Source organism: Anomaloglossus baeobatrachus, chromosome 7, assembly GCF_048569485.1.
Source record: "Anomaloglossus baeobatrachus isolate aAnoBae1 chromosome 7, aAnoBae1.hap1, whole genome shotgun sequence".
Taxonomy (NCBI): domain Eukaryota; kingdom Metazoa; phylum Chordata; class Amphibia; order Anura; family Aromobatidae; genus Anomaloglossus; species Anomaloglossus baeobatrachus.
Window position 1 is genome coordinate 115168924 of NC_134359.1, and position 14642 is coordinate 115183565.

At 50.1% G+C, this 14642-nt stretch overlaps 1 protein-coding gene across 3 annotated transcripts in view; it reads right to left on the reverse strand.

The window, feature by feature from the left end:
• VPS8 (VPS8 subunit of CORVET complex) overlaps positions 1-14642 on the reverse strand; it is a 347729-nt gene that overhangs the window by 325410 nt on the left and 7677 nt on the right. For all 3 annotated transcript variants that reach the window (XM_075317598.1, XM_075317599.1, XM_075317597.1), the window contains exon 2: positions 12678-12847. In XM_075317598.1, coding sequence (XP_075173713.1) covers positions 12678-12847 — 170 coding nt within the window. The remainder of the gene's footprint in view (positions 1-12677; positions 12848-14642) is intronic.

A 14642-nucleotide genomic window follows, 5' to 3' on the forward strand; every position in this document is an offset into this window, starting at 1 on the left:
GATGATCACAGCTGGTAATGATCTCATCTATCCTCCTGGCAGCAGCACTCGGTATCCCATGCAGTGACCTGGGTTATTGATGTTAGCTCAGGTCACTGCAGTGCTCTCCCAGCCAATGGGGAACATTCTGTTCTTCATTGACTGGGACAGCGACTATGGTATGGATCGCCGTGGGACCCCCCCCTTATTGGATTACGCTGGACGTGGAATTGATTGTTCTTTTCAATAAATTGATGAAGAAGGGAATTTTGTTTACTTACCGTAAATTCCTTTTCTTCTAGCTCCAATTGGGAGACCCAGACAGTGGTGTATAGCTACTGCCTCTGGAGGCCGCACAAAGAACTACACTTAAAAGTGTAAGGCCCCTCCCCTTCTGGCTATACACCCTCCCGTAGGAGTACGGATTCCTCAGTTTTAGTACCAAAGCAAGAAGGAGGAAAGCCAATAACCGTTTCAAAAACAAATTCAATCCGATAACAAGATCGGAGAACTTAAGAAACAACATGAACAACATGTGCACCCGAAAAAACGAAACCCTAAAAACAGATAGGGCGGGTGCTGGGTCTCCCAATTGGAGCTAGAAGAAAAGGAATTTACGGTAAGTAAACAAAATTCCCTTCTTCTTTTTCGCTCCTAATTGGGAGACCCAGACAGTGGGACGTCCAAAAGCAGTCCCTGGGTGGGTAAAAAGATACCACATGGACGGGCTGTCAGACAGCCTCTTCCTACAGGTGGGCCACCGCCGCCTGAAGGACCTGTCTACCTAGGCTGGCATCTGCCGAAGCGTAGGTATGCACTTGATAGTGTTTGGTAAACGTGTGCAGACTCGACCAGGTAGCCGCCTGGCACACTTGCTGAGCCGTAGCCTGATGCCGCAATGCCCAGGACGCACCAACGGCTCTGGTAGAATGGGCCTTCAGTCCAGATGGAATCGGAAGCCCAGCAGAACGGTATGTGTGAAGAATTGGTTCCTTGATCCACCGCGCCAGGGTGGATTTGGAAGCTTGCGATCCCTTATGCTGACCAGCGACCAGGACAAAGAGCGCATCAGAACGGCGTAGAGGCGCCGTGCGAGCTATGTAAATCCTGAGTGCTCTCACCAGGTCCAACAGATGTAAACCCTTTTCAAATTGGTGAACTGGATGCGGACACAAAGATGGCAAAGTGATATCCTGATTGAGATGAAAGGAAGAAACCACCTTGGGAGAAAACTCTGGAATTGGACGCAGTACTACCTTGTCTTGGTGAAACACCAGGAAGGGAGATTTGCAAGATAACGCCGCTAGTTCGGATACTCTTCGAAGAGACGTGACCGCCACAAGAAAAACTACCTTTTGTGAAAGCCGAGAAAGGGGAACCTCTTTCAAAGGCTCAAAAGGCGGCTTCTGGAGAGCAAGGAGAACCTTGTTCAGATCCCAGGGTTCCAATGGCCGTTTGTAAGGAGGAACGATATGACAAACTCCTTGGAGAAACGTGCGTACTTTAGAAAGCCTTGCCAAGCGCTTCTGAAAGAATACGGATAATGCGGAGACTTGACCCTTAAGCGAGCTAAGGGACAAACCTTTTTCCAGCCCAGACTGTAGGAATGAAAGAAAAATTGGCAATGCAAATGGCCAGGGAGAAAACCCTTGAGCCAAGCACCATGCTAAGAATATCTTCCACGTCCTGTGATAGATCTTAGCTGAGGATGGTTTTCTAGCTTGTCTCATTGTGGCAACAACTCCCTGAGATAAACCTGAGGCCGCTAGGATCCAGGACTCAATGGCCACACAGTCAGGTTCAGGGCCGCAGAATTCAGATGGAAAAACGGCCCTTGAGACAGCAAATCTGGACGGTTTGGTAGTGTCCACGGTTGGCCTACCGTGAGATGCCACAGATCCGGGTACCACGACCTTCTTGGCCAATCTGGAGCGACGAGTATGGCTCGATGGCAGTCGGACTTGATTTTCCGGAGAACTCTGGGTAACAATGCTAGAGGTGGGAACACATAGGGGAGTCGGAATTGCGACCAATCCTGAACCAAGGCGTCTGCCGCCAACGCTCGGTGATCGTGAGACCGTGCCATGAAAACTGGGACCTTGTTGTTGTGCCGTGACGCCATCAGATCGACGTCCGGCGTCCCCCAGCGGCAACAGATCTGTTGAAACACGTCCGGGTGAAGGGACCATTCTCCTGCGTCCATGCCCTGGCGACTGAGAAAGTCTGCTTCCCAGTTTTCCACGCCTGGGATGTGAACTGCGGATATGGTGGACGCTCTGCTTTCCACCCACGTCAAAATCCGCTGGACTTCTTGAAAAGCTTGGTGACTGCGTGTTCCCCCTTGGTGGTTGATGTACGCCACCGCAGTGGAATTGTCCGACTGAATCCGAATCTGCTTGCCTTCCAGCCATTGATGGAAGGCTTGTAGGGCAAGATAGATTGCTCTGATTTCCAGAACATTGATCTGCAGGGCGGACTCTTCCTGAGTCCACGTCCCCTGAGCCCTGTGGTGGAGAAACACCGCTCCCCACCCTGAAAGGCTCGCATCTGTCGTGACTACTGCCCAGGACGGGGGAAGGAACGACTTTCCCTGTGACAATGAGTTGGGGAGAAGCCACCAACGTAGAGAGTCCTTGGCAGTCTGAGAGAGGGAGGCAGTCCTGTCGAGGGACGTCGATTTCCCATCCCATTGGCGCAGAATGTCCCATTGGAGAGGGCGCAGATGAAACTGCGCGAACGGGACTGCCTCCATGGCTGCTACCATCTTTCCTAGGAAATGCATGAGGCGCCTCAGTGAGTGCGACTGGCTCTGAAGGAGAGATTGCACTCCAGTCCGTAGCGAGCACTGCTTGTCCAGTGGAAGCCTCACTATCGCTGATAGAGTATGAAACTCCATGCCAAGATAAGTCAGAGATTGGGTCGGGGTTAGATGTGACTTTGGAAAGTTGATAATCCACCCGAAAGTCTGGAGAGTGTCTAGCGCCACCTTCAGACTGTGCTGGCATGCCTCTTGAGAGGGTGCCTTTATAAGCAGGTCGTCTAGATACGGGATGACCGAGTGACCTTGCGAGTGCAGAACAGCTACTACTGCTGCCATGACTTTGGTGAAGACCCGGGGGGCTGTTGCCAGACCGAAAGGTAACGCTACGAACTGTAGGTGCTCGTCGTGTATGACGAAGCGTAGAAAACGCTGATGCTCTGGTGCAATCGGCACGTGGAGATACGCATCCTTGATATCTATTGATGCTAGAAAATCTCCTTGAGACATTGAGGCTATGACGGAGCGTAGGGATTCCATCCGGAACCTCCTGACTTTTACGTGTCTGTTGAGCAACTTCAGATCCAGGACGGGTCGATACGATCCGTCCTTTTTTGGGACTACAAACAGATTGGAGTAAAAACCGTGACCTTGTTCCTGAAGAGGGACGGAGGTCACCACTCCTTCCGCCTTTAGAGCGGCCACCGCCTGCAACAGAGCATCGGCTCGGTCTGGTGGTGGAGAAGTCCTGAAGAAACGAGTTGGCGGACGAGAAATGAACTCTATCCTGTACCCGTGAGACAGAATATCTCTCACCCAACGGTCTTTGACGCTTGCCAGCCAAATGTCGCCAAAGTGGGACAGCCTCCCACCGACCGCGGGTGTCGGAGACCGCAAGTCAGGAGGACGCTGTCTTGGCAACGGCTCCTCCGGCTGGTCTTTTTGGGCGTGACTGAGACCTCCAAGAATTTGAGCGTCTCTGGTCCTTTTGAGTCTTTTTTGACGGGGCGAACTGGAACCTGCCTGGTCCTCGAAAGGACCGATAATTAGACTGACCCCTCCTCTGTTGGGGCTTGTTTTGTCTGTGTTGCGGTAAGGAAGAGTCCTTACCCTTGGAGTGTTTGATGATTTCATCTAAACGCTCTCCAAACAATCGGTCACGAGAAAAAGGCAAATTGGTTAAGCACTTCTTGGAATGAGAATCTGCTTTCCAGTGTCTCAACCACAGGGCCCTACGCAAAACAACGGAGTTGGCTGACGCCACTGCCGTGCGGCTTGTAGCGTCAAGCACAGCATTAATCGCGTACGACGCGAATGCCGCCATTTGCGAGGTCAATGGTGCTACCTGCGGGGCAAATGCACGTGTGACTGAGTCGACTCGCGCAAGCCCGGCCGTGATAGCTTGGAGTGCCCATACGGCTGCAAAGGAAGGCGCTAATGACGCTCCAATCGCTTCATAGATGGATTTCAGCCAGAGCTCCATCTGCCTGTCAGTGGCATCTTTAAGTGCCGCTCCATCTTCAACTGCAACCAAGGATCTAGCTGCAAGCCTGGAAATTGGAGGATCCACTTTTGGACACTGGGTCCAACCTTTGACCACTTCAGTGGGAAAAGGATAGCGTGTATCTTTAAGCCGTTTAGGAAAACGCCTTTCAGGATAAGCGTGGGGTTTCTGGATTGCGTCTCTGAAGTCAGCGTGGTCCAGAAAAGTGCTTAATGTACGCTTAGGGTATCTGAAATGGATTCTCTCGTGCTGCGAAGCTGACTCCTCTACAGGAGGAGCTGGTGGGGAAATATTCAACATCTTATTGATGTTAAATATAAGATCATTAACCATGGCGTCGCCATCTGGTGTATCTAGATTGAGAGCGGTCCCAGGATCAGAATCCTGATCAGTTACGTCCGCCTCATCACCCATAGATTCATCTCGTTGGGATCCTGACCATTGAGATGAATGTGAAGGCCCGTCATAGCGAGCTCGCTTAGGCTGCCCGGGGCCATCGTCCGAGTCAGAGTCTTCACCCTGAGGTGTAGATGCCAGTCCCGGAGCTTGGAGGTAATTAAGCTGAGGGGGACCAGGGGGCAATGATTGCACAGTGTCCGTGGCCTGAAGTACAGGCCTAGCTCGCAATGTGTCAAGAATTTGTGACATAGTGAGAGACATTCTGTCAGCAAAGGCTGCAAACTCAGTTCCTGTCACCTGGACAGCATTCACAGGTGGTACAGCCTGGGTCACGTCCAGCAGAGGTCCCGACTGTGCAAGCGCCGCAGGGGCCGAGCACTGCACACAATGGGGGTCCGTGGAGCCTGCCGGTAGAAAAGCCCCACATGCGGTGCAGGAAGCATATAATGTCTGTGCTTTGGCACCCTTGCGTTTTACGGGCGACATGCTGCTGGCTCTCTGCAATGTGAGAGAGTCTATAGCCAAAAGGCGACCAGCGCTATGTAATACTAAGTATTTGTAGTACCAAAATACTAAGACTACTACTGGCACAAGAGGGGGGTGAGCCCTGAGGGCTGCTTACCGCCCGCTGAGTAGCGGGTAAGAGGCGCAGAATCCTTGTCTGGGTCTCCCCGGCTCCCCTCTGCAGCCCAGCGTGTTCAGCAGGAATGGCTGCCGGCGTCTGTGGAGAGGGGCGGACCGTGGGAGTTACCAAACAAAAGTGCGGGAAACAGTGTCCCCTCTGTGCCGACTGTGAGGGCTGGAATATGTAAAAACGATTCCAGCCCTCAGCGCTGATGCCTAGGCCAGCGTCCCGCCCCTCTCCTGACTGGCAGGTCTGGGGGCGGGAACGAACGGAAGCAGGCCGTAAAAGCCGGGGACTCGAGTTATCAGCGCGGCCGCCGTAAAAGCGCGGGCCGCGCTGAAGTCCCCGGCGCACTACAAGTGCCAGCCGCGCCGCTGCCCCAGCGGCCGGCGCGACCGATTCCTAGAAGTGGCCCGCGTCCCGCCCCTCTCCTGACTGGCAGGTCTGGGGGCGGGAACGAACGGAAGCAGGCCGCAAAAGCCGGGAACTCTAGTTATCAGCGCGGCCGCCGTAAAAGCGCAGGCCGCGCTGAAGCTCCCGGCGCACTACAAGTGCCAGCCGCGCCGCAGTCCCAGCGGCCGGCGCGACCGCTTCCCATAAGCGTGCCTGCTTCAGCGAAGCTGAATGAGGCTAGGCACAAGCGCCGCAGCGCTGATGTCCCCCGGCGCACTACAACACCCAGCATGCTGCGGTGTGAGCGCCAAATACACGGGGACACAGAGTACCTTGAGGAAGCAGGGCCATGTCCCTGATGTACTCCGCTCCATCCAGCATCTTCTCCAGGGGCTGTAGATGGAGCACGGTCTCAGTGCCTGGAGACCGGTAAATCCCACTTCACCCAGAGCCCTGTAAAAAGGGATGGGGAAGGAATCAGTATGTGGGCTCCTGCCGCCGTACCCGCAATGGGTACCTCAACCTTACAAACACCTCCGACATAAGTGGGGTGAGAAGGGAGCATACTGGGAGTCTGTATAGACCCTCTTTTCTTCCATCCGACATAGTCAGCAGCTGCTGCTGACTAAAAAACAATGGAGCAATGCGTGCGTGTCTGACCTCCTGCGCACAAAGCTAAAACTGAGGAATCCGTACTCCTACGGGAGGGTGTATAGCCAGAAGGGGAGGGGCCTTACACTTTTAAGTGTAGTTCTTTGTGCGGCCTCCAGAGGCAGTAGCTATACACCACTGTCTGGGTCTCCCAATTAGGAGCGAAAAAGAAAGAGGGAATGTTTTGGGGAGTGTTTTTTCAAATAAAACTTTTTTTGTTGTCTATTTTTTATTTCTTACTGACTGGGTTGGTGATGTCGGGTATCTGATAGACGCCTGACCTCACCAACCCCAGGGCTTGATGTCAGGCGACATTACACATCTGGCATCAACCCCATATATTACCTCATTTGCCAACACACCAGGGCAACGGGATGAGTTGGGGCGAAGCGCCAGGATTTGCACGTCTAATGGATGCGCCACTTCTGGGGCGGCTGCGGCCTGCTATTTTTAGGCTGGGGAGTGTCCAATAACAGTGGACCTCCCTAGTCTGAGAATACCAGACCACAGCTGTCCGCTTTACCTCGGCTGGTGATGCAATTTGGGGGGGACCCCACGTTTTTTGTTTTAAATTATTTATTTAATGTAAAATAACAGCGTGGGGTGCCCTCTGTTTTGAATTACCAGCCAAGGGGAAGCGGCCAGCTGTGGTTTGCAGGCTGCAGCCGTGTGCTTTACCCTAGCTGGCTACAAAAGATAGGGGGACCTCACGTCGTTTTTTTTTTCTAATTATTTATTTATTTTATGGCTAAATACAAGGCTAAGCACCCTTTAGTGCCCCATGAAAGTCACTAAAGGGTGCCAGCTTAGAAAATGCAGGGGGGGTGGGACATTATAGAAGTCTTTCTCATCTATCTATCTATCCATCTTTCCCTCTATCCATTATCTGTCTATCGATTATCTATATTATTTATTGCAAAACCGCAGGGACCAACCTGCGGCAAATCCGCATGCGTTTTTCCCGCAGATTTTTCCGCAGGTGCGGAAATCTTCAACTCCCAGAAGTTTCTCAAGAAATTTTCTTGAGAACAATCACTTTTCTAGTGCGCACAGGGCCTTAGACTGCGGCAGAGCTGCATATTTATTTATTTATTGTAAATAAAATGGTGGACCAGGGAAAGTGTTGGGGAGTATTTTTTCAAAAATGTGTGTTTTTTTTAACTTTCTGGGTTAGTAATGGGGGTGTCTGATAGACACCTGTCCCTTACTAACACCAGGGCTTGATGTCAGCTGACGCTACACAGCTGACATAAACCCCATTACCCCAATTGCCACCGCACCAGAGAAATCGGAAAGAGCTGAGACGTAACGCCAGAACTGGCGCAGCTAACGTAATGTGACACTTCTGAGACAGCTGCGATCTGGTATTTTTAGGCTGGGAAGAGCTCAATAACCATGGGCCTTCCCACTCTGGTAACATGAGCCCATAGCTGTCTGCTTTACCTTTGCAGGTTAGCAAAAGTAAAGGGGAACCCCACATTGTTTTTTTCTTCTTTATTTTATCCTAAAAAGCTGTCCAATAAGGTCCACATGCTGCAATTTTATTATATGTCTGTCGCTCTCTGTCTATTTCTATTATCTATAGATATGACAGAAAAAAAAGACTCTTCTCCAATGATTAATGTAAAAATCCATTATCACATCAACTCAAAGGGATATACATATTAAAACCATGTAAAAAGAGAGAATAGGGGAATGTGTGAAATGTAAAAACCAGACAAAATAAAATCATTGTTGTCGGAATCAAACCATCACATTGGTTGAATAAATAAGAATTTAAATAATAGATAGCAGTGTGATGCACAGGGTAAATAGGTAAACATGTATATATAAAAACAAAAGAAAATAAACAGGGTGTGTGTGAATAATCACTGCAAGGTATGAAAGTATGGGAGTCTCACAAAGAGAGAACAAATGAGCAGATTGAGGTGCAAAATATATTAAAGACCGCACATTACCATTATAATACACCTGTAACCAATGCAGGAGCATAGTTTCCATATCAATGTGCCCCCATTGGAAACTCCCATTGACACAGATTAAATAGGTTTTTATTATCTCTGTTTATAGCATTCACTGAGGTCTAAACATACATTAAAAAACTACAAAAACCGCAGCAAATAGGTGATCATTTGTATATCTGTGTTTTCATAGGGTTTTAACTGACTTAATTGAAGTCAATGGGTGAAAAACACTGCAAAATGCTGAAAGGAATTAACATTTCTGCACCAAATCTGCAAGTAACAAATAAGCAACGTGTGCATGACACTTCAGGATCCTCATTGACTTTGCTGGCGTCAGGATTCCCTTCAGGTTTTGTGACAAATCTGTGCTCAAAAATGCATTAAAAAATGTAATAAAAATACATAGTGTGCACACAGCCTAATGGGGGCTTTACACTCAGCAGAGGCAGAACACATCGCTCGTGAAAGCACCCGCCCCCATCATTTGTGCGTCACGGGCAAATCGCTGCCCGTGGCGCACAATATCGCTAGGAGCTGTCACACGTACATACCTTCCTAGCGATGTCGCTGTGGCCGGGTGAACCGCCTCTTTTCTAAGGGGGGTGGTTCGTGCGGCGTCACAGCGGCGTCACACGGCAGGCGTACAATAGAAGCGGAGGGGCGGAGGGCAGCCGCATGGAAGACACGCCCACCTCATTGCCGGAGGACGCAGGTACGGTGTTGTTCATCGTTCCCGGGGTGTCACACGTAGCGATGTGTGCTGCCTCAGGAACGACGAACAACCTGCGTCCAGCACAAGGAACGACATTTGGGAAATGGACGACTTGTCAACAATCAACGATTTGGTGAGTATTTTGCATCGTTAGCGGTTGCTAGTACGTGTCACACGTAACGACGTCGCTAACGAGGCCGGATGTGCGTCACGAATTCCATGACCCCAACGACATCTCGTTAGCGATGTTGTTGCGTGTAAAGGGGCCTTAAGGCCCGTTTCAAACGTCAGTGATTCTGGGACGTTTGTGTTTTTTTCTGCGTACCAAAATCACTGACATACGCATTATAATCAATGGGTCTGCGCACACATCAGTGATTTTTCACTAACCGTGTGGCGTACCCGCGTGTCCGTGATTGCCGCACGGAGACATGTCCATTTTTTTCTGGCATCACTGATGTCCCATGGACCATGCAGTGGTGTGGTCCGTGAAACACGTGCCAGAAAAAAATGCTAATAAAATAACAATCATTTTTACTCACCCGGCTCCAGCGGCGCTCTCTGCAGCCTGTTCTGCCTGCTGCTTCTGAGCTGGCTCATTACTGTCGTGCATATTCATGAATGCACGACACAGCCAACCCGGAAGCAGCTGCTGCGGAGGTCAGCGCCAGCCAGATGCTGTACTACGGGAGCATTCAGCACCAAGGACAGCGGGAGCGGGCACAGGTGAGTTTCTATGTGCAATCACGGACCACGGAGAATGGAGCACGGATTGCACATGGACAACCCACGTGTGCCGTGAATCACGTAGCACGGAGGGACATGTGCGTGTTTTACACGTCAGTGAAGAACGTCTGTGTTTTTCACTGACGTGTGAAACGGGCATAAAGGGGTTTCCAGTTTTGGAAAATCCCTATCCCCTGGTTGCAATTTGTTTTATAAAACAAACTGTTCTTTCCTCACCCTTCCCAGGTCCGGTGCAGAGTCTCTGCCTCTGCTCCCAGTGTCTATATTTTATGGTCTGCAGCGCTGACATCACATTGCCAGCACTGCAGCCAATCAGAGAGCTCAGCAGCTCAGAGCAAAAGCTGTCAACTGAGCCAATTACTGCCAGAGCTATCGGCAGCAGAGTTAGTGACGGGACGTCAGCGCTGCAGACAATCTGGAGCAGTGGTGGAGACTCAGCACTAGAGTAAACCACAGTTTTGTTTTATTTATTTTTTTATAAACGAACTGCAGCCGGACAACAGGGGTTTTCCGCAACTACAGAACCCCTTTAACTATTGTTTTATTAAATAATAAAAATATCAATAATTATGTTTAGTTTTGTGTTGTTTTGTTTCTTAACTCTTAGACGGGCTTTGCACGTTGCGACATCGCAAGCCGATGCTGCGATGTCACACGCGATAGTCCCCGCCCCGTCGCAGCTGCGATATCTTGTGATAGCTGGCGTAGCGAAAATTATCGCTACGCCAGCTTCACATGCACTCACCTGCCCTGCGACCGTCGCTCTGGCCGGCGACCCGCCTCCTTCCTAAGGGGGCGGGTCGTGCGGCGTCATAGCGACGTCACACGGCAGGCGGCCAATAGCGGCGGAGGGGCGGAGATGAGCAGGATGTAAACATCCCGCCCACCTATTCCTTCCGCATTGCAGCCGGCGGCAGGTAAGCTGATGTTCCTCGCTCCTGCGGCTTCATACACAGCGATGTGTGCTGCCGCAGGAACAACATCGTACCTGTCGCTGCACCAGCATTATGGAAATGTCGGAGCCTGCACAGATGATACGATAACGACGCTTTTGCGCTCGTTAATCGTATCATCTAGGATTTACACACTACGACATCGCAAGTGACGCCGGATGTGCGTCACTTTCGATTTGACCCACCGACATCGCACCTGCGATGTCGTAGTGTGCAAAGCCGCCCTTACAGACAGATAACACAAATAGAGGGCAGCAGTTATAACCTGCCAGGCCAAGGAACTAACACACGAGCAGGATGCAGCAACACCCCCAATAAGGTGGAAGCATCACACAAATGGTAAAATTGCACACAAGTGGCTTGTATCGGTCGCCATTCATACATGTAGGTGCACAGTATCTCGTTAGCAGCCTATTAGTTACGCCCATACTATTCGACCAGGCGGGCTGCGCCAGTACTATCCAAGTGTACCATACAGGGACGGGGACTCCAATATACAAGGCCTAACATTAAGGGGCCTGGCTGCATCTTGTATAAAATGTTATGTGCAAAAAACATAATAAATATATGAGGTATTGGATGCTATTATGGCCAGAATACGGTTGACCACAACCCACGTCACGGGTCCCTACACTGATATCTAAATAAAACGGCAACAAAAAAAGGGATAAAATCTCCTCCAAAAATTCAAATTTACTTACAGCAAATAGAGGGCAGCAGTTATAACCTGCCCAGGCCAAGGAACTAATGCACTGGCAGGATGCAGCAAGACCCCAATAAAGGCCCCGTCACACTAAGCAACATCGCTAGCAACATCGCTGCTAACGAACAACTTTTGTGACGTTGCTAGCGATGTTGCTGTGTGTGACATCCAGCAACAACCTGGCCCCTGCTGTGAGGTCGTTGGTTGTTGCTGAATGTCCTGGGCCATTTTTTAGTTGTTGCTGTCCCGCTGTGAAGCACAGATCGCTGTGTGTGACAGCGAGACAGCAACAACTAAATGTGCAGGCAGCAGGAGCCGGCTTCTGCGGTGGCTGGTAACCACGGTAAACATCGGGTAACCAAGAAGCCCTGTCCTTGGTTACCCGATATTTACCTTTGTTACCAGCCTCCGCCGCTCTCACTGTCAGTGCCGGCTCCTGCTCTGTGCACATGTAGCTGCAGCACACATCGGGTTAATTAACCCGATGTGTGCTGTAGCTAGGAGAGCAGGGAGCCAGCGCTAAGCATTGTGCGCTGCTCCCTGCTCTGTGCACATGTAGCTGCAGTACACATCGGGTAATTAACCCGATGTGTGCTGTAACTAGGAGAGCAGGGAGCCAGCGCTCAGTGTGCGCTGCTCCCTGCTCTCTGCACGTGTAGCTGCGTGCACTGGTAACCAAGGTAAATATCGGGTTGGTTACCCGATATTTACCTTAGTTACCAAGCGCAGCATCTTCCACGCGGCGCTGGGGGCTGGTCACTGGTTGCTGGTGAGCTCACCAGCAACTCGTGTAGCCACGCTCCAGCGATCCCTGCCAGGTCAGGTTGCTGGTGGGATCGCTGGAGCGTCGCAGTGTGACATCTCACCAGCAACCTCCTAGCAACTTACCAGCGATCCCTATCGTTGTTGGGATCGCTGGTAAGTTGCTTAGTGTGACTGGACCTTAAGGTGGAGGCCCTATACAAGCCACTCGTGTGCAATTTTATCATCCAGCAATCTCCCCCTCCATGATTGGAAGTGTGTGAGTGATTTGCTTTTTTTGCACCTGTGACGCCTCCACCTTATTGGGGTCTTGCTGCATCCTGCTAGTGCATTAGTTCCTTGGCCTGGGCAGGTTATAACTGCTGCCCTCTATTTGCTGTAAGTAATTGCTACATTTTTGGAGATTGAATCCATCTTTTTGTTGCTTTTTTTACTTACATATGGATAAGTCTACCATCTACTGACCCATAAACATATGCCTATAGCTTCATCTATGCATTAAGCCGTATACCAAGTGTAATATTTACCTGTTCCTGCTTTGATTCCAGGTCCTTGTCCACGTCCAGGTATCCAACACTCGTCAGGGATTTATTGAGTTCATCTTCTACACTTCCAGATAATCCAGCGGCTTCTGCCATAAGTCTCCCTGAGTCCCATCCCTTGGAACTGAGGTCTTCATCCCCAGGATCTGCCTCCACTGAAGAAATGGCAAAATAAGAAAGACTAAGATTATTATTAGAAAACGGACTGCATGCAATTACTAAATATGGCTGCTTTCTTCCATAAACACCCGTCCATGGGTTGTGTCCGGAATTCCAGCTCAGCTCTAATAAAGCTAATATAAAGATAGTAACCTGGAGATATAGGGTTAATCTGTGGAGGTGCCCAACTGCAATACTAAACGTGTAGCACTGGGAGAAAAAGAACATTATTTCTCCCAGGAGCCACTGGCTTTCAATCAAACAGGGTTGCCGAAGCAATTACAGTCTCTGCTGACAGCACTGACAGTGGTGGCTGTAATTCTGCCCCGACGCTGACTGACAGCCAGCTCTGTACTGATGCGCTGCAGAGCCGGCTGTCAGCCAGTGCCGTGATTACAGAAATTTGTTGTTACAGAGCTATGGAGAACTGACCACAAAATCTATGCGTTTTGGATATATCATAGTCCTTCTCCAGGGTTGGCAGCTCCCGCAGAGTAGGGGCTTCTACAGATATGAGCATTATGCTGGATGTATCAACTTCAGCGGATGGCTGAAAATTGCAAACACTTCTATTTTACTGTTTTGTTCCTCTAGTTTTAAACATATTAACTTGAAAATTCCAGTAGGTTTCTGGCTTTGACATTCACTCTATATAGTTTCCCCAGCTCCAATATTTAGTAACTTTTTCTATACCCCAAAATGTGGTTCCTTTTAGATGTCCATTGTAGTTTCCATATATGTTTAGAAACTGGTTATCTTATAAATTTGGCTTTATCTCCAGAGTCAATAGTAACAATGATAGATTAGTTATTCCTGTGAACAATCATCCTAATTAAGTAGTCTTTGTGCAAACAATGCTAGGTGTCAGTGGCTGGTCACCTACAGGACAATGAGTGTGATCCATGAGTGTGCTTAAAGGCCCCTTTACACACTGAAACTTTGTAGCGATCCCGGCCAGGTTGGGATCGCTGGTGGGATCGCTAGAAAGTCTCTGGTGAGCTGTCAAACAGGCAAACCTGGCCAACAACGCAACAGCGATCCGGACCTGCAGAACGACCTAGCTAGTCATTGGGGACGTTGTAAAGCAGCTTTTTGAAAGGGAAGTCGCTAACGAAGTCGCTGTAAAGTCCCCTTTACACACTAAAACTTTGCTGCACAGCGGGAAACAAAGGACCAAAGAATGGTCCTGAACGATTTGTAGCGATCACAACTTCACAGCGGGGGCCAGGTCGCTGATGTGTGTCACACACTGCAATGTCGCTGGGGAGGTCGCTATTATGTCACAAAACCGGTGACGTTACAGCGATGTCGTTTGCGATGTTGCAGTGTGTAAAGCCACCTTAAGGCCACGTCTCACTAAGCAACATCGCTAGCAACATCGCTGCTGAGGCTCGACTTTTGTGACGTAGCAGCGATGTTGCTAGCGATGTTGCTGTGTGTGACATCCAGCAACAACCTGGCCCCTGCTGTGAGGTCGTTGGTTGTTGCTGAATGATCTGGACCATTTTTTAGTTGTTGCTGTCCCGCTGTGAAGCACAGATCGCTGTGTGTGACCGCGTCAGAGCAATAACTAAATGTGCAGGCAGCAGGAGCCGGCTTCTGCGGACGCTGGCAACAACGGTAAACAGCGGGTAACCAAGGAGCCCTTTCCTTGGTTACCCGATATTTACCTTTGTTACCAGCGTCCGGTGTTCTCACGCAGCAAGTGACGGCTCCCTGCTCCCTGCACACGTAGCCAGACTACACGTAGGGTAATTAACCCGATCCGATGTGTACTCTGGCTAGGAGTGC